The sequence below is a fragment of the Pieris rapae genome, chromosome 8 (genome assembly GCF_905147795.1).
Source record: "Pieris rapae chromosome 8, ilPieRapa1.1, whole genome shotgun sequence".
Classification (NCBI taxonomy): Eukaryota; Metazoa; Arthropoda; class Insecta; order Lepidoptera; family Pieridae; genus Pieris; species Pieris rapae.
Window position 1 is genome coordinate 9,848,756 of NC_059516.1, and position 24,244 is coordinate 9,872,999.

Consider the following 24,244-nt stretch of genomic DNA (forward strand, 5'->3'; position numbering starts at 1 on the left):
TAAATAAATAAGATCCAAGAAGTACACGTGGATGTGCGAGTTGATCCTGCTGTATCCTGCTAGATGTCACCCAAGTCAAGCTTGGTTTATCGAATAAATTATATTTATTTAAATCCTTTTTTAAAGTGAAACTTCTAAAGGCGCAAGAGGGTACATTTTTGAATGCATAGTTTTTGGCGAAAAACAGAGAGAGCGATTGATTTTACAAACTTTGTTAAATATAGTACACTTTCAAGAAAGACGAAAGTAAACATTCAATAAAGACTTATTTAGGGCCTGTTTCACAATGTATGGATAAAGTGCCAAACAGCTATGCAACACATAAATTATTCGAAAGATAAAAGTTCCAAATAAGATACTTCACATTTCATGACGTATAGCGCTATCTGACAGTCGTGAAACACAAAAATAAGCTATTTGTTACTTATTTGTAGGATAAAGAGACATTGTGAAACAGGCCCTTAAGCTGATGATTTGCTTTGGTTGATATTGAAAGTGTTACTATCTCTAAATTTGCCGATAAATACAAAAAAAATATTTGTAACGGTTTTGTTTTATTTAATACCATAAACTTGAGAAGGGCCCCGTGATAGAATTTGCTACAGACCCAGCGCTGGCCTAATTCGGCACTACCTTAGTAATAATTATTTTTCAAAAAACTTTCAGTTCTGACATGTGTACCTACGCAATTCTCACTACTATTACATTCATCAAAACTGCTAATGTTTCAATAATTCGTATTATTATTGATCTTTGCTTGAAGACTGCATTTACCGTTACAGTTACTACGTTTTTATTAATTTTAAACGAAGCTTTTCAAGGCATTTGCTTATAGGAAACATTTGAACACTAAATCTGTGTAACGACTAACGCAGTGTTCCAAAATGTATTCAAAATATAACAGAGGCACAAATTTTGTTCAATCGTTGCATGTCCTGTAATTCAGTTAATACTCTGTGGTTGTCACACTGACAGATGATAATTGACTGTAATGACTTTGGCAATTGGCACAAATGCAAGCCATAAACAAAAAATTTAAATGAAATGACTTTGGCAATTTTTAAATACATGCCTCCCTAACTATTAATTATTGTTTACAAAATTTGTGAATTTTGTGTAAAATTTTGTTAACAATTTTTCAAGTTAAATAAAAATGTGCATGGCTTATAAACTATTGAAGTGACTTGATAGCTGGACGTATATATATTATTATTATTTTAATTCATATTAAGATAAAAAGTAAAAATGTCGATAGAAATTGAGTCTGCGGAGTAAGTTAATAATTTGTTTAATATACAATTAAAAATGGTCAATGAAAATTAATCTTATTATTTTTGTTTCAGTGTAATTCGCTTAATCCAACAATATCTTAAGGAGTCGAATTTAACAAAAACATTGCACACTTTGCAGGTAGGTTAATGAAATCAGATAAAGACGAAAAAAATGGAATTTGGAAATGTCGTATTATAAATGCTTACTATGTATATATGTAGATTACTTTAAGCCAAGCAATACTTCTTAAAAATGCAATAAGTTAAGCTAAATTAAGTTTTTTCTATAATCTGTTATCACCTAAATTTCGTGGGTTCCATGACTAAAACCCTTACTAAGCAGCTGGTTAAAGTAGGAATAAACAGCAAGCAATTCAAGGTTTTTAGTGTTAATCCTGCATCTAAATTTCTCTTTTTATGAACGGAATTTACTTAACCATTATTCAAAAGGAGTTATTAATATTATGCTCTAGAAGTAATACTCTTATCAAAAGTAACAGTAGAGTGAGTTTATTTCTTTTGTATTGTAGGAAGAGACAGGTGTTTCATTGAACACAGTAGAGAGTGTGGATGGGTTCTGTGCAGACATAAACAATGGACAGTGGGATAGTGTACTAAAGGCAACCGCATCATTGAAGTTGCCCGAACGGAAGTTAATGGAGCTTTATGAGCAAGTTGTGCTTGAGTTAGCTGAGTTGCGTGAGTTGGGTGCTGCGCGTGCTTTGTTGCGCCAGGCTCCACCATGCCTACTCATGAAACGACTGCGGCCTGATCGTTACTTGCACCTAGAGACAGTACTTTCGCGTTCCTACTTCGATCCGCGTGAGGCATATGGGGGTGGAGGTGGTGCAGCACCTGGTGCAGGTGGCAAGGAATGGCGTCGTGCAGCTTTGGCGGCGGCACTTGCTGGAGAAGTCTCTGTAGTACCCTCATCCCGTCTCCTTGCACTGCTTGGCCAAGCACTCAAATGGCAGCAGCATCAAGGATTGCTGCCACCTGGTAAGTTTCGATGGTATTTGTACGGTTCCTGGGTCATCAGATGGTAGAAATAATAGAAGATTTGTAGATTACCTTATATTCACCACTTCCGTATAACGATAGACTATGAGCGATATAATAGAATTATAATAAAATTATAATTAAACAATTGAAGAGAGTGCCGACGTTTGGCTTTGCTCTCGGGGTGTAACTCCCATGACTTAGTTTAATGCAGATGAAGAGAGTGCCTGCGGACGGCTTTACTCTCGGGGCGTGACTCCGACGATTTAGGAAATCGTCCTGCTTATAACTAATCCAAGTGAACAACCACAGCACGTACATACATTGGAAATATTTTTACGTTTATAACTGAGCATGATGTATGAGCCTTGGCACGTATATAGAAAAACATCACGCTAATAAAACTAAGAAAACCTAAGTGAGCAAAATGTACAGCCTTGGCTCGTACAGTATTGATATTTTAAATGTTCCACTAAAATGCATAATCATGTTATTTTGACTATCAGGAACTACAATTGATTTATTCAGAGGAAAGGCTGCTATCAGGGATGAAGAAGATGATCAGTGCCCTACACATGTCTCAAAAATTATCAAGTTTGGACAAAAATCACATGTTGAGTGTGCTAGGTAAAATTTTTTGTTTATTATTTAATGCATAGGATTACCTTTTTACTACTGAATCTGCCTTAGTCTTTGTGTGTTTCTATGTAGAACAAGCATAAACTCTATAAAATAAAATTAATCAAAATATCACATTTCTTTTAAGAAATATTATTTTTCTAAAAATTAAATCATTTTCAGATTTTCACCTGATGGTCAATACCTAGTAACAGGCTCTGTTGATGGACTAGTTGAAGTATGGAATTTCACAACAGGAAAACTGCGTAAAGACTTACGTTACCAAGCGCACGACGAGTACATGAGTATGAGCGCGGCTGTTCTATCGTTGACATTCGCCCGCGACTCTGATACTTTAGCGGGTGGAGCGCACGACGGCAAAGTGTGTGTCTGGCGGGTCTCCACCGGCGCCGTTCAGCGCCGCCTAGAACGAGCCCACGCAAAAGGAGTCACCAGTCTGCAATTCTCTCGTGATGCCACCCAACTCCTTTCTGCTTCCTTTGACCGCACAGTTCGCATCCACGGCCTTAAATCGGGAAAATTGCTAAAGGAATTACGCGGGCACACATCCTTCGTTAACGAAGCAGTATGGACACCGGATGGACATGGTGTACTTAGCGGATCGTCAGATGGTACGGTCAAAGTCTGGGCAGTGCGAACAGGCGAGTGTGCGGCAACCCTCAAACCTCTCGGCTCTGGGGAGCCAGCCGTCAACTCCGTCTTGCTCCTGCCGAAGACGCCAGAACATTTTGTGGTTTGCAATCGTAGTAATACAGTGGTAGTAATGAATATGGCGGGCCAGATCGTGCGATCGTTGTCTAGTGGTCGGCGTGAGGCTGAAGGGGGAGCATTAGTATGTGCGGCCCTCGGAGCGCGAGGTCGCCTTGTGTACTGTGTGGCTGAAGACTTGGTGCTATACGCTTTCTGCGCACAAAGCGGTAAGCTAGAACGTACCATCACGGTGCACGACAAGGCCGTTATTGGTCTCGCGCACCATCCCCATCAGAATCTGCTTGCCACGTATAGTGAAGATGGCATGCTCAAGTTATGGAAACCATAATAATTATGTACTACTATAATAGCAAACTTTTATTTTCATTGAGTGAATTTTGTTTGATGATGACTCCCAGGATTAATAAAATAAATTTGGATAAATATATTTTCGAAACATTTGGACAAAGATATTTGTAGCATGACTATAGTACATACATGTATGTGTAATTATATATATCACATGCTCTAATAAGATGTATTTGAAATAATTTTATTGGAAAATATCCACTTGCAATGCTTAAAGCTATTTGAGTTCAAAGATATTCTTAATATTCTTTATACATTGTATTTCATAAGGATTGAAATAAAAAAATATAAATAAATTTAAACTTTATTAGTTTTTTACCTGTACTCAGAGTTGTTAATTTAATTAAGAGTTAATCCATTAGGAAATTCATGTATCTAAATACATATTACAAGATTATTTCATTTACGATATAAATTGAATGAACAACTCTAAAGAATGGCTTAAATATATCAGTCAATAAGTATATCAGGCATCTGTTCAGTTCATACACTCCTTGATATATTTTGTAGAGTGGAGTCATCTTCAGCTTTCGACATGGTGTCCAGACCAAGGTAGCTTTAGCTAAATTGCATAATTACAAAACCACTTGAGACTTACACCTCTACTCAATACCATGCCTAAACAATTAGCAACCTTGAATAACTACTCATGAGGAAAGCTGTGGGGAAGATGGCACAAGGTCTGGTGGCGTACGGCGCGCGTCTGCCAGGAAAGGATGTTGAAGGGCAGCTCGAGCTGGAAGACGTTCACTTGGATCATATCGCAGCATGGCTTCAAACAGGTCCGCAGCTGCTGGGAGCGCTCTAATTGTAGCTGGCAGTAATAAGCGTGCAGACCGTGATGGCCAGCGTGGGAAAGAAGCCCGGTAATCAGGTAGTAGTCGTGCCCCCGCCCACACATTATCACCAGGTGTCCCTAATGCTCGGAATACCCTGAACAGTTGATCAATTTCACTGTCACCTGGAAATAGTGTGCGCCCACTAGCCTGGAAAGAGTATATACTATTAGACATGTATTTTGTTTATCAGATATTCCCTAATATCCATTTTTCATTTTTCTCTTACCAGTCTAAAAATTGGTAAAACAATAGTGAAATTAACATTATAAAGAAGATGCTCACCATCTCTGCAAATATACATGCAAGACTCCATATGTCAACTGCAGTAGAGTAGAACTTTGCGCCAAGCAGGATCTCTGGAGCTCGATACCAAAGTGTAACTACCTCATGTGTAAAGGCACGGACAGGAATGGCAAAGGCTCGTGCCAGGCCAAAGTCAGCCAGTTTTATGCGGCCCTCTGAATCCACCAATAGATTTTGGGGTTTAAGATCACGGTGAAGCACTCGACGTGCATGACAATAAGCCACACCTTCAGCCAACTGGCGCACATAACTCTTGACTAGATCCAACCGCAGAGGGCCTTTGGACAGCTCCATAAGTTTTTTAAGGTCCATGTGCATAAACTCAAATACAAGAAAGAGCTTGGTGTCAGCAAGCAAAACATCTAACAGCTGCACCACACTTGGGTGCTTAAGCTCCCGCAGCACAGATATTTCACGCAATGCTGTTGATGGCACACCCTCTGGCTCACTGAAATCATATGCTAGTCATATTTATTTACATATTCCCTCTAATGTTGTCTAAATAACTTATTTCATGAAACACTACATAACCAGACACAACAGGCAGGAGGTATTAGCTGAGGTACCTAGTATTGGTTAGCTAGGAAATAAAGGTTTTGCATTTTAAAGCTGTGTGTTATGTGTAAGCTTCTTTCATTGCATCTACATGATACACATAATACCTACAAGTTTGGAACCATTATACTCTTTGAAGTAAGCTTTAGATTGATTTTATATTTTTAATCTCTTGAGGTATTATTAACTATAAAATATTATAATTCTAGGACACATTAAGATAAATTTGGGATAAGTTTAAAATTTGCATGATATATGTAATTTGTTTGACAGATGCCTTCACTTTTCGCGCCAAACTTACTTTTCAAGTTTAATCTTCTTCAGGGCAATTTCTTTTCCAGTTACATTATGTTTAGCTTTGTACACTACACCGTATGTTCCCTCGCCAATTTTCTCAACATCTGAAAAATTTTCCATTTATAAAATATTTTAATAAAGTTTTCTAACCAATAACTCATATATTCGCTAGAAGTAATAGTGTTTTGTGAATTTCTATTGAATTACACAGTTTACATTTTTGTATTGACTAGTCTACACAGTACACAGAGTACAGATTATACACATGACAAGTTAAATAAATAAATAAAATTAAGGTTCCATAACTATGTTAGTAATTACAACTTAATACATACCTTAAATCTAAATGTTATTAGGTTTACATTATATTCATACCCGAATCATTCCGCATGAAATGGCGGAACAGTGATTGAGGTATGCCGTATGGGCAATCAACTCTGTCCGTGATCATGCGGAGGATGCTGCTACCGCTAGCTTGCACAATGCACCAAGGATGCACATCTCTTGCGCATTGTGGCGTAAAAACAATCCACCCACGCATCAGTGATCATCCCCAACATATAATGATTTGTTTTTTTTCACATCAATTGAGCATCTATGGAGCATAAGAGATGGTGGCAACCAAATCAAATGCTTTGGAAAGATCAAAGAAACAGGTCTAGTCCGCTGTTCTACGACGCAGGTAGTATGAAACGGTGTGCTTAAGTCTCAGAATAGTATCATCAGTAGACAGCTTGGGCCGAAACCTAAATTGGTTATCGTGCAAATGTAGATATTTATTTAGCCGAGTATTAAGCAAACCGTCCAACGCCATAAAGTCGTCAGCGATATAGGCCTGTAGTTTGAACTATCCGCCAAATCTCCTGTCTTGTTTTTTATACTATTAACTAATGTCCGCATAAGATCATAGGGCAGATATGAATGACTTGTATACAAGATCATAGCATAGCTAATAACCTATATATATGAGAACCAGCGTACTGTATATGCTCAATGCTTAACCCACCATGACCAGGGGACTTTCCTCTTGACATAGAACACATAACGCTTATAACATGTTTGGCGCTGAATTGAATATTTACCCTGTCACCGATGGGTACAATAAATTACAGTCCTCCTTGGTTGGTAGTAAGTAGGGTAGTTTTCCAATTACAGCACTAGTGCGCATTATGCGGCACAATGCTCGACATTGAATGTTCCAACAACAGCAACGCTTCGCATTTGAGCACTCTCAAAAGTAATGAAATACAAATAATCGAATAGGCAAAGTTCTGCAACGTTCGCAGTGAAAAAGATACGCGATCTTACGGATGAGAGTACAGCAAAGCTGGTTTATTTAAGCTATTTTCATAGTATCATGTCACATGGTGTTATTTTGTGGGGTAATGCCGCTGATATTAATTCGCTAGTAATATTATTTATTGTTGAAAAATTTGTAAGGCTTTCGTTTCGTCGTAGATTTTGGAAATAAGTTATTTCAAACTGCTAAAAATATGAAGGCTCAAATAACTCATCTGTTTCATTAACATATATATTTCCAATAAATATATCACTTGATAATAAACTAATTGATTTATTTAAACTCGGAGCATTCGATAAATCATCGTCATCACTATCATTTGGATAAGATGATTCAATTAAAAAGTGTATAATTTATTTAGAAATCATTTTTAAAGATCCAACACTGAACTTAGCGCACTCTGCTGATACATTTGAAAAGTAATTCGCGTTCCAATTAAGCTTCAACATAATTCGACATTGTGCGCCACTGAGTCGCATTACGCTCTGTAATTGGAAAACTACCTAGGTTATTAAATTAAGGTCAGATTCAGAAACGAAGCTTTAAGTTTGGCTCTGGTGCGATATAAATGTATTGAAATTTGACATAGGATAGACACAGTTTGCTAATCTATATATATATAATGAAAACGGTCTTCGTTTGAGGCTTTTTCACGCCTAAACCACGTATCGACATGAAACTACCACTATGCGATGCGAAATTTTTCCTAGATGGTTTATGGCTATTTATTTTTCGAATTCTAACGTTCCTTCATTTTTTTATTGCTGTTTTACTTTTATGAACATTTATCCCGCTAATTGCAAGCGTTTTCTCTTGATTCTTTTGTTTCCATGGCAACGGAGTTTACTAAACGGATAATGTTCTTTTACATTCAGCTAAGAATTCCAATTTATATAGTTACTCATCATGAAATCTCGGGAACTATAGGACTTAGAAATGTGAAACTTGGTAGGAATATTACTTTCGTTATGTAGAGGTCAACTAAAAACGGATTTTAAGAAATTCATCCCCCCAAGGGGATTGCGGGGGCGTTAACAATGAAAAATTCCCGTTTTTAAACTATAGCTCCTATAAATTCCAAATTTGGTAGGAATCTTCTGTAAGAGATGTAGAAATAGTCTATGAACGAATTTTATGGTAGCTCATCCCACAGGGGGTTGGGGGGGTGGTTTAACAATGAAAATTTTTATTTTTTAAGGCGTAGCTCCTACAGACTCCAAATTTAGCTAGAGTCGTCTATATGTGATGCAGAAATGATTTAAGAGCGGATTTTACAACAACCCATCGCCGAAAAAGATTGCGGTAGTGGGTGTTAAAATGTGAAATTTCTATTTCCAAACTGTAACCTCTATAGACTTTAAATTTGGTAGTAATCTTTTATTTGTCATGCAGAAATCATCTCAAATATGATTTTACGAAATTCTATTTCCAACAGGGATTGCGGGGGTGGGTGTGAGAATGTTAAATTTATGTTTCCAAACTGTAACTTCTACAGACTCCAAATGATTATTTTTTTACTGTTTAAATAGAAAAGGTTAAAGTCAATTGTTTTTTTTTATTTAATTAATTTCATTTGTTTTTATATAACCTAATTAATTTTATGATAAACCGAAAATAAAAATTTCAGAAAAAAAATAAAAATTAACAAAAAAAAATGAATAAAATTTACTTTATTTCCTTTGAAAATTCGACCAGCGAAGCGGGCGGGACCGGCTAGTTTATCTATAAATTGTTAATTTCTGATCTGAATTTTGACTTCAAGTAGTTAAAATATAATTCTGTCTCAATGGCGTAGCTACCTTGGGTGGCACCCCATCGAAAGTAAAAAGCAATAAATGTTATATGATAAAGGACATGGATAATTTATTAAAAGATCACGAGTATGGTAATTGGAATCCCCCACGACATCGCCAGTTTCTTTTACGGGAATCCCCGAATTCTACAGAGCTGAGCTAGTGCTAGTGGAGGTATCCCTGAAAATGTTTTTTTATGCTAGAAATTTTTTTTCTTAGTACTGAGTACATTGTTCTTAAAGTTGAGAGACCGGGTGGGTGTCACCCCAAAAAAGATGATACCTGGTGCAAACCTAAACCGATACCAGATGGGTCAGCAAATGAGGACATGAAAATGCAGTAAAATTAGGCAGCAAAACAATTTACATTGTAAGATTATATCAATCATAACATGAAACACATAACAATAATGTCACACGAGCATAGATAAAGAAGTTGCTGCATCAATAAAGTTCAGAAATATAGCATTATCATGAATTTTCTTATAAAAAATATACAATATTGACATCTTATCTTGATGTAACAATTTATTGTTAAACATACTGTTTGACCCAATTTTATTGAAAACATAAATTAAACAATAAATAATTACTTAAAATAAATCTACTTGTGGATACTTAAAGCTTAAACAAGTGTAATTTTTTCTAATTGCCCAATAAGGTCCATGTGGTTGAAGGCCTGTGGGGAGCTAGTAAAAGATTTCAGTAAGTTAAGTTTTTCTGCATCTTTTCCATTGTAATACATTTGGAACTGATTGGCAAGACATTGAGCTTCTTGTCCATCTAAGACATTCTGCAAAAATACACATTGCTATTCAATTTTATTTTGATTAATCGAAATGATTGGTTTAAAAAATTGTCCATAATTTTACTTCATATTTGATAAGGTATGTTAATTATGTAATTGTCTCTTATTATGCATGGTAGGAAGTAAAAATACATACCTTATCATAATCTCCTCGCATCAACACAATACCCTTGTCAGCTAGCTCAGTGTAATGAGTCATTGTCAAACACTCAGGGGCATTTTCCTTGTGTACCTAAAATTAAATTCCATTTATTTTTTAAGAATAAGTAAAGTATCTACTCAATTAACTTAAGCAATATTATTTATTTTCTTTTAGACAAATTTTGATTACCTGATAAGCTAAAAGTGGGGTAAAGTGAACAGAGTGGCCAAAAGTCTGGCACATTATAAACTCAAAGCCCTGAGCACGAGGGAGTGGAAACAGAAAGGTAGGATTGTCTTTTGTCCTCGGTCTCATATCTTCATATATTTGTAAAGGTATAGTGGCACAGATAACTTCTTTATCTTTGTGATACTCTTCCCAAATTACTTGTATCTCTGATGCATCTTTATCTTTAACCAGTTCAGTTTTGAATATTGCATCAAGCTTTTTATCTTCTATACTTACATTAGACTGTAAATTTTCTTTGGGATTAAGTACTGATGAAAACTGCCTGGTAAACGAAAAAAAAAATTTATGAATATATATGAGTATATATAGGATGGTATGCAAGACAAATCAAAACCCAATTTACACAAGAGGTTAAGACTCTTGAAAAGTTAGATTAAATATGCCACTAATTATATGAATTAATCAAGCTTTAGTCACTAGTCATTCAAATTAAATAATATATACCATACTACACAACATGTAAAATTTTTACCTAGTATCCACGGAAGACAACTGTTTCTTCACAGAGCTCTCTTGAGACTTGCTTCGTTCTTCTAATTTTTTCAAAAATTCTTCAGGCGATGTTTTTTGTAACGCCGCTATACGTTCAGCGTATTTTTCAAAATAAGGATTTTTTTGAAGATTTTCCATGGCCTTTTCACAATTTATCGGCGAAATCATTATGTGGCGTAATTTTGCTTTTGTAAAAATATTTAGTTTTAGTCGCTTCAGGCAAAATGCCATCTATAACCTGAAATAATTATGTAATATTAAATAAATATTTGTCTTAGACAAGATTTTTTCCTAAAAGGATTAATTAGAAAACCTTACAGTAATTATTTATTATGATTATAATGTATTAGGTTATTTCAATTACAAAAATAATACATTATTATTATTTAACAGCTGATGTTTGACATCTGTCACAAGTTTCAAGTAAATACAACAATATTATGTTCACAGCCGATCATCCTACCTATAATACGGTTTAGCAAAATAAGCAAAATGTTTCAAGGTGTACTCCAAACGATTCGATGATATTTAATAGCAAAAAAACTTTGTTTTGGTATATTATTTTAAAAAAACACAGAGAACTATAACATCTGATAGTTCTCTAAATTTGACTCGACTAACAAAAATGTCAAGCAAGCTGCGAGTTGTAAATTCAGAATTGGGAAAACTGAAATGTCATAATAAGTACCTATAACCTACATAGATTTTGTAATTTGTAAATCAATTAATAAATAATTCTTATTTTGCTACTGTTTCATGTGATACTATTTCATTATTGATTATTTTACAATACCTGGTATTATTTAGTTTTCTTTGAATGGTGTTGATTTTAATAACCGATTTCTGATAAGAAAAGTCTCACCATGAAGGGGTAAGTAAATCGACCCGTATTTATTTAAAAACGTGAGAAATTGTTTAGTTGATTTTAACAGTATTAGGTGTTACATAATCAATGTAACAAACCAAAACTACACATTGATAGTAGTATAAAGAAAAAATCTGGGGTTCTCTAAAAATTCTCCATCTGACTAGATAATCAAAATTTGAAGAAGAATATATTCTTAAATTATTTTCAAGTTAAAAATGTATATCATAATATATAGATCCATAAAATACCATTTATGCTATAGTATTACTTAAAAAATAATGTGATCATTAATCCAAATAACAAAATAATGTAATTGGCATGTTTTGTGTTTTATTGTATCACAAATTATTTTTTAAGCTTAAAATTTAATTATAATAATATTTAAAAAGTGAACACTCAAATAGAACATTAGATCATGAAACCCATAGTTATAATGAAATCTATGAATATATATTAAAAGAAAATAATGTTGATATTTCTTGACTTATATTATATCTGTTTATGTAAAATTTACATTAAGTGTATGTTAACTTTTGTGGTATTATTGTGTTAAACTGTGTTTTGTGTTTCTATATATAACAGATCAATTAATTTTAAGAATATGTTTTGTATACAATGTTTTGAAAAAAAAAACATTACACATATCCTTATTTAAATTTTTAATCACACATAACAGTGAACAATACTTAATCACTATAAACAAGGGGTTACATATTTACTAGTTTTTATAACTCCTCAAAAGCTATGCTTGAGTATGTGTATAATATACATACAGGAGAAGAAAAACTGTTTCAAATTGGTTTTACATACAATAATTATGTATCTATGTTCATAAACAGCCTTAGTGTTTTGACATTATGTTTGTGTGTCTGATACTGCACTTGCACTTATATTTACTACAGATTTTTTAACTCGAAAGGTTTGTTTTTATTTAGGTGTCTTATTCCTGTTGCATCGAGAAGTTGGGTTTATTCACATGGTTATTTAGCCTGTTTAAGTGTGCTAAGGCAACCATGTAGTTTAAGGCAATGAATGTCTAACAATGTAACGGTTATAAATAAATGAATAATTGCAGAGGCATGTGTGATCAGAAGCCAGGTGGGGGTAGGTGAGGCAAGGCGAAAGGCGATGGCGGAGGATGAAGTCGGGCTTGCAGACGCTGTGCTGCTCGCGCCCCTAACTGAAGACTCCTTTCTGCACAACTTACATGTCCGATATAAACGAGATATCATTTATGTAAGACATATTTAAACATAACTAATATCGCGTCATGAAATTCAGCATTAACACTATTTCGTTTTGATTGCAATGTTTGTTTGAAAACTGACTTTGTTCTACTAACTACCAACTAGTTATATAATGGCTAATTAGTTCATAAGTTAGTGTTGGTTATATAGAAACTCTTCAATGAATTTAAAATTATACACAAATCCGCCATTACACGAAAGACACAAACAATTTTTATTATTTTTTTCTGAATGCTTTTTGCGTTTCTAACGTTAAGTACTCAAGCGGGGTTTAATGCGGTTTCGGTATTGTGGCTATGTTTAACTCGAAATTACAATTGGAAAATCACAATGTCGTTGACTGAAGTACAAGTTTTTTTACATTTGTGACTGCATTAAATTTCGTCTACGTGCAAAATATAGACAACGATATATTTTTTGTTTAACGAAAGATTTTTTTTTATAAAACAGGGGGCTAACGGGCAGGAGGCTCACCTGATGTTGAGTGATACCGCCGCCCATGGACACCCTCGATGCTAGGGGGCTCGCGAGTGCGTTGCCGGCCTTTTAAGAATTTATACGCTCTTTATAAGTTTAATGAAATTGCCAGGCGCGTGTAAAATCACCCCTCTTTTTCTTATTAAAATGCTTCATTTGTAATAATCAATCTGAATTATTTATGAATGTTTGGATGTACCTAGTTTATAGAGTATATATCTTTAACAGTTAGAACATGCTGACAATTCTTATTTGTACTGAAATGTCTTTAAATTACTATGATTACGAAAATTTGACTGTAATGTTTTTATAATATCGTGCAAATTGCGCATTAGACTTGTTTATTACGCCCTCGCATTAAAATTGCTGAAGCGAGTTTTGATAAGTTGGTTACTGAAGCGTGCAAACACGAGTAGCAGAGGCAGTTCTGCCTCGTTAGTTTATAGTATTAACCAAACGAAAAACACACAATGATAAACTAAAATGTATTTAATTTTATTAACATAATCTAATTAGTTATGGAATACGACGATATCATTCGATTTTAGATTTAGATTCGTCTCTTAACCATATCCTCTACGTATCTGTTCAATGGTTACTTTTATAATTCATGTATTTTTATTTGATTTTATTGTTTTTAAGAAACGCGCAAAAGGCTCACCTGATGTTAAGTGATACCGCCGCCCATGAACACTCAATGTCAGGGCTCGCAAGTGCCTTTTAAGAATTGGTACACTCTGTTTTTGAAGTCAAATTGGTTCGGAAATACTTCAGGTGACAACTGGTTCCACAAAGTGGTAAACCTTAAAATTAGCTGTTAGTTCTTCAGTTCCTAGTTTAGTAATTGTATAATATTACATCGTTATTTGTATGTTTTTTTTTATAGAACAGAGGGCAAACGGGCAGGAGGCTCACCTGATGTTAAGTGATATCGCCGCCCATGGACACTCAATGCCAGAGGGCTCGCGAGTGCGTCGCCTGCCTTTTAAGAATTGGTGCGCTCTGTTCTTGAAGGACCCTAAGTCGAATTGTAATTTTAATTTATTTATGCGCTATTTGCAGTTTACACATTGTAATTTCGTTTGAGATCGCTTGTGAAAAGGCGGTAAGGTAACTTAAGTCATTACGGCTGCCTCCATAATGATTTATGTTACCTGATTTTACATGTACCTACTGTAATACCAATATAACGCGGCATACCCCGACCGCGTTATCGGAGTATTCTCGTTAAAGCGTTTTTTTTTAATCCTAAAACTAGGAACCAGAACCGTTATTTTAATTTTATAACAACACAATCGAATCACTTGCGTACGCACTACTTTTATTGTTCGGATTCGAATTCAAAATTATTATTAATATAAGTAAAACAATGTACACTTATGAACGTCAAAAACAGGAATTTATACTTTTACATTGTTTGTCAGTTCTCAAATCAAGGGCGTAGAACGTAAGAGAAGAACTGGCAATCTACTCTCCGCCAATGTTTATAATCATTCATAAAATAATTATAAATTTCACACTATAGAAATAAAACTTGAGGAATTTACGCGTAAATTTGGGATGGGGGGGGGTATATACCGCGTCATATGGGGGATGGAAATCGCGTTACTTATAAATGTTATTACTACTTGGTACTTAAGGTAAGACCATGACGGTAAGAGGCAATTATTTAATGATTAATGAATAAACAATAATTGCAGACATACGTAGGCAACGCCCTTATTTCGGTGAACCCATGCCGACCTCTGCCACTCTACTCGGCTGATCTGGTCCGGACCTATTTAGCGCGACCGCCATATTTGCTGCCACCGCATCTGTGAGTACTTTTATTTAAAGAAAATACACAAATTTATATGAGGGTGCTACTTCCATTTGGGATAGTATAATAACTAAACAATCATACTAATCCTCATTAAGCAAGATATACAAATAGATAGATCCGTCATAGATATGCATTAATAAATATTCACAGGTATGCGATAACTGCAACGGCCTATAGATGGGTACGCGACAGAAACGAGAGTCAGTGCATAGTTATTACCGGTCAGTTAATTTAGCTTTTATTTTTTTTCGCTATTTTTCTTGCTATCTATGTCAATACTTCTTCAAACCAAAGCCAAACTACGTTTTTGCCAGCGTTCTGTAGAAAGAATTCGCGGAATTCAATTATGTGTACATGTACCCTACAATATTAGAATATATAATAGAATTTTTAACGTAATTTTATTTATTCACTGTGGCGTCTAAAAACCAGTTTAAAGCTTGGGCTGGATTTTGCCTCTGTTTCGTTTTTTGTAATAGTATGTCAGCCACAGAAGACTGACACGCGCCGCTAGATTGATGTCAACTATGCCATACTAAAAAACAAATCTTGTTAACAAAGGTGAGAGCGGCGCTGGCAAAACAGAGGCCGCGCGTGTTTGCCTCCAATGTGCGGTAGTAGCAGGTGGAAGCGCGGGCGGCGCAGCGGGTGGCGGAGCGGCTGCCACGCTGGTCGCGGCCGGAACACTTCTCGAAGCCTTTGGGAACGCCGCTACTGCAAGGAACCATAATGCCAGTAGATTTGTTAGTATGAGCATCGAAACATTACTGGGTATTATCAAAAATCTCTGAACTGTCCCAATTTTACTTTTGGTGAGGCCGATACCTCGAAAAACGTCCAACTGATGGTATATGATGGCCATCGAAGCATAAATATTTTCTAACGTTTATTCACAATGGTCTAACTAATTTTCTTGCAGTCCACAATTTGTTAATTGAGGATTGCAAAGAAATGTCAACTGTCAATAACAATAATTTGACAGTCATTCTTAAATACAGGGAAAGCTGTTGGATATAGAGTTGGACTTCAAAGGAGAACCGATCGGTGGACACCTGACACACTGTGAGTATTTTGTCTTCTGGTATTTAAACACATTATATTATCAATACTATTATTTATTTCTTAAATTTCTGGGTTGTTTCAAGCAGACCTCTTGGAAAAGGTATACAATTATGAACTTATTAATTATTATTGATATGGTAATGTTTTATTATGGTCTTGGAGTAATTTTGTGAATTGGGCTTTTTAGGAACGCGTTTGCTTCGTATTAGACGGAGAACGAAATTTCCACGTGCTATATCAGTTGCTAGCCGGTGCAGACGCTCAATTGCTCAAGCGGCTTAAGCTGCAGCGTTCATGGGAGGCGTACCGGGTACTGCGGGGTCGGGCGCCCCCCGCGGGCTCGGATGAAGCGTCCCCGCCCCTCCGTCCGCCCCCGGGCCCCGCCGACCCCCACGCAGATCGAGACCACTTCGCCTTCACCAAAGCCGCCATGAAAACCCTCGGACTGAGCGCGGCGGAATGCGGGGCGGTTCTACGAATTCTGGCCTTCATCCTCAAACTGGGAAACGTCCGGTTCGAACCCCTTCATCACATAGACGGCTCGATTGGAGCACGTGCTCATCATGAACTCGAGTTGCGGGACGCGTGTGCGCTGGTCGGAGTCGATCCGGACACCTTAGCTCTCGCTTTGGGTGCGGCGCCGGACGCATCGGTGCCTCCGCCTGCCGCCCCAACCGCTGAGGCCTCACACGGTAATTATTTATCAACCATATTGTACAGTCCACTTGATAGACCACAGTAAAAATTATCTAATTTATCACTTTTCATGGTACAGAAGACGAGTGTTCAGTGGAGGAGGAAGAGAGTTCAGTGGGGGGCGAATCCGAGGCGTGGAGCGAGTGGGGGGAATGGGGAGAGTGGGCGGCGCTACGGAGGGATCGTGTGCTTTGCGCGCTGTATTCGCGCCTTTTCAACTGGTTGGTGCGCGGCGTTAACGCGGCGTTACGAGGAGCGGCCGGCGGTCGTCGCTCACTGGGCATTCTGGACGTGTACGGGCTGGAGTCGCTGGCGCACAACTCGTTGGAGCGGTTGCTCATCAACTACGCGGCGGAACGCGTGCATGCGGCCGTCTGTACACTGGCGTTGCGCCGGCAGCAAGAGGAGTATGCGCGCGAGGGACTCGCATGGACGCCGCTGCCTCTTACCGATCACGAGGCGGCCGCGGATGCGCTGGACGCGGGACCGGACTGCGTGCTTGCCGCATTGCGCGATGCCACCCTCCGCGCGGCTCCCGATTCCCATTTCATACAGCGTCTGCAGCGGCGTCGGCATCCACGCGTCTTGCCGTTGCCGCCCGATAGATTTCAGTAAGAATTCTTCTTTATTGATATAGCCTTTTACATTGCATATCCCATGATTTTATGTTTTGAAAGAAAGCTTGTAGCCTTAGATTTTCTGTCCAGCAATTTTCTTTATCTAGTTATTAACTCATAACAGGATCACGCATTTCGGTGGCGTGGTGGTGTACAGCGCGCGCGGCATCGTTAGCAAAAACCGTGACTCGGTCTGTCGCCGTTGTGCCACCGTCCTGGCCGCAGCTCGTGAACCCTTGTTGGCCGCCCTTTTCGCCGCGCCGCCGCCACCAACCCACGCAGCCGCCGGGTCTCCGCGCCGAGCCGGGGCGCTCGCGTGCCGCCAACGTGCGCTCATCGCCGCTCTTCTGCGAAGACTGCCGCCGGCGCCGCGTCTAGTGAGATGTCTACGCGCCGACACCGCGCTCCGGCCGCACCGCTTCGACGCGCCCCTGTTGCGTCACCAGATCCGAACTCAGGGCATCGTGGAGATGGCTGCCCTTCGACGGGCGGGCTGGTGCGAGTCGCTATGCGCACGCGGCGTGGTGGCGCGGTATGGGATCCTGCGGTGGCGTCGTTCGACGCTCGCCAACGCGGCGGCGACTGCGGGAGAGGAAGCGGTGCGCGCGGCGCGGTCTCTGCTGCGTACGCTGCCCATTCCGAGTGGCGAATTTGCGTTTGGACGTACTCGAGTGTTCGTGCGTAGTCCGCGCACGGTGTGGGAGTTGGAGGCGTTGCGAGCGGCGCGCGTGGATCGTCTGGTGACCGCGGCCCAGAGGGCGTGGCGGGAACATCGAGCGCGACGCCGCCATACCGCTCAGCGCACAATCGCCTCGGCCTGGCGCGCACATAAGGTTAGATACGTTTATAATGCACACTACACACAGACCAACAAATATAAGATACATAGAAAATATTACAAAAAAAATTCAGAAAAAACAGACCACAAAGTAAAACAATCATTCAATAAAAATATTTAAAATGTATTTATGTTAAGTACTCAGATTTTCGTTTACGTTCCGTAAATACCCTTTCAGGCTCGACAAGAGTCAGTAGAAGAGACAATAGCGCTACAGCCTTCCTATGTGAGTATTCAATATTTAACTGCAATGTGATTATTCTTTATTTTCTTCTGTTTAGTATATGTTGGATTAACATACAATTCAACATTTGATCCTCTTAATTTGTCAGGTTGTAATCTGTGATTTAAGATCGGTCAATTCCTACTTAAATAAATGAGTAAATGGAAATGATATGATATGATGATATGGTTTTCCTACTTAAATGAATGGTAATGAGTTTTAATATTTAATATACGCACAAAAAATCAATAACATTTATATAGTTACCTCCTGAAAGTATTAATAACAAACTTAATAGTGTAATTAATTGGAGTCGTATATAGGTTCATATGAAAATTATGTGCACAGTGGCGACCGGGTGCCCCAGCAGCACCAAGTCCGGCAGCAGCACGAGCAGCGGCGGGACTGGTAGTCTGGCGTGCGTGGTGTTCTAGCGCCCGTCGGCGTTACCTCCGCGGGCTGTGGGCGCGATTGCCGGCGCGGCATCGTTCGCCCGTCTGCACCGCGTGGCCTCCACCCCCCGCCCCCCGCCTACTCGCCCGGACCGATTCCCTTCTCCGACGCTTACATCACCGCTGGCGCTGTCAATTGTACCGCACGGCATTCGACCAGACCGCAAGGAACCGCATGCGGGAGAAGGTGACGGCGAGCGTGCTCTTCAAGGATCGCAAAGCGTCGTACGCGGTGAGCGTGGCGCACCCTTTTGTGGGGGATTATGTGCGTCTCCGCGCGTCCGGGGCGTGGCGACGCGGGGCGGGCGCGGGCGCGGCCGACCGCTACGTGGTGTTCGCGGATGCGGCGGTGCGGGTGGCGAGGGGGGGCGGCGCCGGACGTGTCCTCGCGGTGGTGTCGACTGCGGCGCTTCTGCTGTTGGAACCGCGATCGCTGCGAGTGAAGCGACGGGTTCCAGCGCAGCAGGTGTACCGCTTGTCGCTTTCGCCGCATGCGGATGATGTACTGGCGGTGCACGTGCGAGCCCCTGCCGCCCCCGATGACTCTGACGAGGATCTCTCGCAGTGCTCCTCTAGGGACGCGTTGGATGCCCCCGGGTGCCTTTTTGGGGTTAGTAGTCTGTAAAAAATCGATACCTTTTAAGTCTTTGAATTTTTAAAATTATAGAATTGTTTTACATTCGATATTATTATATGTGAAATAAAAAACCATATAGTTCAAATTATTGATTGATTGTCAAATGGTAAGTTTAGTTATATATATTTTTTTATTGAATTTCGTTTTATTCCTAGAGTATATATATAAATAAAATGACCATAATGTGTAGAGTGAAGGCGGATGGCGGCGACGCGGCGACGTAGTGTTACGCACATGCCACGTGCTGGAACTGGCCACGAAGCTGTTCCTGGTCGTGCAGAACGCCGTGGGCGCGCCGCCGCACGTTAATATTGCTTCCGAGTAAGTCATACATTAGTTATCATTTTTATGTGATAGTAACAATGGACTTGCGTATAATGTTATTTTAAATTAAATATTACACCTGCATCTTTCTCTTCTTATATATCTCTTCTTTTTATACTGTTCCAGCTACTATTACCACGATAATCTAGTTTTTTGTGCCTGTCTAGCAGTAGTCCCAGGCCCTTTTATCTACTAGATAATTATTCATTTCTTAAGATTATTAAAAGGTTTAATAAAAGTGCCGCTGGGATTTTATTAAAGAAGAGTATCCCTTTTCCATAAAAAGAATTACTAACTTTAGATCAGACTATCTACTGGGAAATATAATTTAAGTCTAACCTAATTTACTAAAAAGAATTTTTATCGTAATGTAGTCGTGTCGTTTTGTCTAATAACACAACTTACATTCTCTACTGAAGGAAATTACTACTTTTTACTCACTGTTTTTAACAGCACTTTAATATATAAGTGCAACAATGCGATAATTATAATATAAAAAAAAAATTGATAATAATATTCTTTTCAGATTTGAAGCAAACTTCGGTCAGCAGTTAGTGACAATAGCATTTCATGCGACGGGCAGTGCCCCCTCTGGGGCTCGCTTAGTCCGGCGCGGAAGCCGTCTTGATGTCCTGCTGTGACCGGGGTAAGACACGACAATATAACTGTAAATTCCACACGCGGTTTCGATAGACAAAGTTACTTTTAGTATGGCCGTCTCTTTTCTCTACGAAATATAATTTAAATAAAATCTTTTTTTTTTGTTTGGTGTACTATCTGTGGTTAGATACAGACTGTGTCAAATTGACATAACTATTTGTTTTTTTTATGATCTTTTATTAGATAATTTGTAACAGGGACACAAGTCCTTTAGTCGGAATAATAGAGTACAAATGTGACAGGATAATTTAAAATCTTCGCCATATTTCGCCGCGATGTTCAAAAGTTGTACTGGCGTATAGGCAAGTCAAGTTTGTGTTAAATTTTGCATTTAATAGATATCATAAGTTTTCGAATTAAGCACATGCGAAATGAACGTGTTTTTTATTTAATCGGTTTCTATAGGCAGATAGATGCAGTGGTGTTTATAATTGTCATTTACATTGTTTATTACCGGCAAACTACATATTATGTATTTTAATTTTTTTTTTGAGATTAGCTCTTACCACTTAGGGGTATTTTTAACACAAACCTAAGAATCGCTTACGCGGAAGGAAGGTGTTTAGTTATGAACACAGCTACGAGAATATTATATATATATAACATTGTCGTAAACATGTATCAAAACTAGTTTTTGCATACTGTTAAATTTTATAAAATCTTATCCTACTTATATTGCGACTTTTGCGCAAGTCACCGCTAGACAGACGAGTCAATTTTAAAAATACATTTATTTTGTAATCGTATAAAAAGACTCGGCCATATGTGTTCGTCTTCGTCCGTGTGTGGTCCGTTTTGCCATTGAAGTGTTCTATTCGATTTAAGATGCGTTGCGATTATATTTTCCCAGAACGGCCTAATACGCCATAAGTTCGAACAGTGCCTGCGCCTGTGTAAACGTTAGTTATGAGAGTTATGTAATTAAATTTTAATATTGTGTAAATATATCAGTGCGGTGTGGTTGTGGCTAGGAGATCTTTTGGTCGCATATCAGAATCGTGTAAATGCATGTCGCCACATTGCGCTGACTGTTGGTAGCTGTGTAGTGAGTGTGTCGGCTGTCCCAGTTATATGCACTAGTGTCGATTATACAGATTATACAGAAGGATAAACGTGCCAATAATGGAGAAGTTTTAATTAATTATAACAATTATAAAAAAGTATTTTTAAAAAGGAAATAGGAGTTCGCGCCCAGAATGATGCGCGGTGTTTTTTTTTTAATATTTTATGGCCTGGTAACAAGGCTTCTTGTTCTTGATCAAATCACACAGGTGGCGGCGGAAAGGATGACTTATTTCCCTTCACTAGTCTGTGAAAAATGAACATATGACGTCGTCATAAACAATAGACCCATATTTGAACTGTCATAGTCTGTATTTGAATGCCACGAGTAAAAACTTGACCATAAAACTTCTCCATTAAAAGCCCATCCCGATTTGTAATAGTTATAAAAAATGAATGTTTGGATATTGTGTGGGACCAGACTATATCCCTCTATCTGTTTCTTTGAAATGAATTCTGACATTCCTTTTTTATTCAGCGTGCCAAATATACACAAAGTTTTAAAGAAATATAATATATATACGTATATTAAAAATATATCAAGTCAACAGTAATTTTTCTCATTTTTAGATGATTTGAATGATTATTATATAAACTTATGTCCTATGGACGTAATTGAACTGCACTAGGGATTATGTGCCAACGGGCGAGGGTGCGTTTAGAGGAGTAGCTGGATATGTATTTCCATAAGGTTCGGCTCTGATGAAAATTCTATATAATAATCTAAAACTGTTATATTCTATGACCATGCCAGGCCATGGTAGCATCACAGGATATCTAAGAGCATCAGCTCTATCGATATCGATATATTTATATCAATAAACCCATATTTTATACCATGCATCCTACATTCTGTAATAACTATGCGTAAAGAATCAGTAAAAATATAAATTCCTGAAGTGTAATGACGGAAGTCTCCTAAATGCAAATTAGCGGGAATGACATGGCTCAAAATTTAAACCTGTTGGTCTTTAGTCTATACAGTTGGTCACAGATAGTGACAGAGATTACACAAGATTTGGCAAGACGCCTTTTAAACGTATAATTCTTGCCCGAGTTTTCCATTGTTAATTCGTATTTTATTACCATTTTCATCCCACTCTTAAGAGTTGTACAAAATCATAGGTCTCTCTCCTTGTTGCTATTAAAGCTCTTTACTACTTAGCAAATAATTAGTAAAATTTTAAACTATTATGGTTTTGTCTAAATATATTTTAGGTCTCTTTCGCGCCCTCTACCGGTGTAAATTAAATTCTTGTTTGAATATGAAATATTAAGGTCACCGAAATAGTGTAATAACCGATTTAATAGTATTAATTGCCAAAGTAACTCTTATGATAAGGGCAGGGCATCTTGGAATTAATAGGCTTTAAATAATATAATGTTGCGAGTTTAATGAATAAATTGTTGAGGTGCCAAATGTTATAAACTCAGAGAGACTAGATGTTTTCTTCAGATTTTTCAATTGGGGCCGGAGTTTATCTGACTCGGTGGCTGATATACATTTATATGACAGAAATGTCACGTGATATCGTAATAGACAACAGATCGCCGCCGAGCAGAGAGACATGACACTGTAAACTCCTTGCTTAGTTTCTTCACTGATGTCAGAGAACATTTGAAAACCTTTACAAATGTGTCAATCTTTACCATCACTGGTAGGATCGTAAGAAACTAAGCGAAGGTAATCCCTTATGACATCGTTTCTCCAGTAGTCGCGACCCTTGGAGGAGTCTAATTTGTTTTAAAAGGGTATCGCAATCTGTTGAAAAATAATAAATACAATATATTTGTACAAAAGATTCGTTTATTAAAGGAATGAATAATTATAGTGTAGTATTATAAAACTTAATTCTAATTTTATATTCACGAGGTCTGACTGTTTTACTTCTGGCTTTTTTTCTTGGGTCGCGACATAATGGTTGAGAAACGATGCCTTATTTGACCCTACCAAATTTTTGGGGTTTCTTTACACAGCTTAGACTCGAGATATATTTAAGATTTATTAACTAAAGCACTATATTTGTAATTTTCCCTCGGAGTTAAATTTTTCCTTACCTAGAATCCCGTACCTAGTAAGTGGTTACTATAGTTTCTATTGAGATGGAAATGTTTTCAAAATGGTCCAGCATTGTATGGTGTGCAAGTGAGGCGGCCTTGAGGACATGTTAAATTATCAATAAAATGTTTTATTGTTTTTTAATAAAATTTAACAATGTTTTTATACTGACTTTCATTTTTGTTTAACCTGTATCCATCTTATTGTAAAACGGAGTTTTCAGATACACCATGGACCGCCATTTTATTCATTGGTATATTATAAGAAACATGTAATACAAGATTAAGGGCCTGTTTCACAATGTATGGATAAAGTAACAAATAGCTATGCAACACATAAATTATTCGAAAGATAAAAGTTCCGAATAACATACTTCGGGTTTCTGACAGTCGTGAAACGCAAAAACACTGTTTATCCTACCAATAAGTAATAAATAGCTTATTTGGAACTTTTTT

The 24,244-nt window shown here is 37.9% G+C and overlaps 4 protein-coding genes across 6 annotated transcripts; 2 read left to right on the top strand and 2 right to left on the bottom strand.

Annotated features, from left to right (window-relative positions):
- The first annotated feature begins 1,065 nt into the window (after window positions 1–1,065).
- Window positions 1,066–4,219, top strand: LOC110999495 (WD40 repeat-containing protein SMU1). Its single transcript, XM_022268557.2, has 5 exons — window positions 1,066–1,271; window positions 1,344–1,410; window positions 1,802–2,270; window positions 2,777–2,897; window positions 3,072–4,219. The coding sequence occupies exons 1-5, from the start codon at window positions 1,246–1,248 to the stop codon at window positions 3,946–3,948; spliced, it is 1,560 nt and encodes a 519-aa protein (XP_022124249.1). The 5' UTR covers window positions 1,066–1,245; the 3' UTR covers window positions 3,949–4,219.
- Window positions 4,220–4,266: 47 nt separating this feature from the next.
- On the bottom strand, window positions 4,267–7,188 carry LOC110999496 (cyclin-dependent kinase 2). 2 transcript variants are annotated; one of them, XM_022268558.2, is made up of 3 exons: window positions 5,967–7,188; window positions 5,090–5,558; window positions 4,267–4,954 (listed from the first exon to the last, which is right to left on the bottom strand). In XM_022268558.2, the coding sequence occupies exons 1-3, from the start codon at window positions 6,080–6,082 to the stop codon at window positions 4,616–4,618; spliced, it is 924 nt and encodes a 307-aa protein (XP_022124250.1). In that variant the 5' UTR covers window positions 6,083–7,188; the 3' UTR covers window positions 4,267–4,615. The 2 variants fall into 2 exon arrangements, with proteins under 2 accessions (XP_022124250.1, XP_045485167.1); XM_045629211.1 differs by lacking the exon at window positions 5,967–7,188 and adding an exon at window positions 5,777–5,846.
- Window positions 7,189–9,280: 2,092 nt separating this feature from the next.
- On the bottom strand, window positions 9,281–11,345 carry LOC110999497 (ATP synthase mitochondrial F1 complex assembly factor 1). Of its 2 annotated transcripts, none has more exons than XM_045629214.1 (5): window positions 11,209–11,345; window positions 10,726–10,983; window positions 10,194–10,515; window positions 9,999–10,094; window positions 9,281–9,847 (listed from the first exon to the last, which is right to left on the bottom strand). In XM_045629214.1, exons 2-5 carry the CDS (start codon window positions 10,974–10,976, stop codon window positions 9,680–9,682), a joined length of 837 nt encoding a protein of 278 aa, XP_045485170.1. In that variant the 5' UTR covers window positions 10,977–10,983; window positions 11,209–11,345; the 3' UTR covers window positions 9,281–9,679. The 2 variants fall into 2 exon arrangements, with proteins under 2 accessions (XP_045485170.1, XP_022124251.2); XM_022268559.2 differs by lacking the exon at window positions 11,209–11,345 and adding an exon at window positions 11,064–11,194.
- A 47-nt stretch (window positions 11,346–11,392) lies between these two features.
- LOC110999506 (unconventional myosin-Ia) lies at window positions 11,393–23,950 on the top strand. Its single transcript, XM_045629213.1, has 14 exons — window positions 11,393–11,616; window positions 12,689–12,849; window positions 15,038–15,153; window positions 15,310–15,380; window positions 15,721–15,902; window positions 16,158–16,221; window positions 16,308–16,321; window positions 16,409–16,913; window positions 16,997–17,528; window positions 17,659–18,367; window positions 18,551–18,598; window positions 18,944–19,657; window positions 19,875–20,005; window positions 20,535–23,950. The coding sequence occupies exons 2-14, from the start codon at window positions 12,742–12,744 to the stop codon at window positions 20,647–20,649; spliced, it is 3,309 nt and encodes a 1,102-aa protein (XP_045485169.1). The 5' UTR covers window positions 11,393–11,616; window positions 12,689–12,741; the 3' UTR covers window positions 20,650–23,950.
- Window positions 23,951–24,244: the final 294 nt, after the last annotated feature.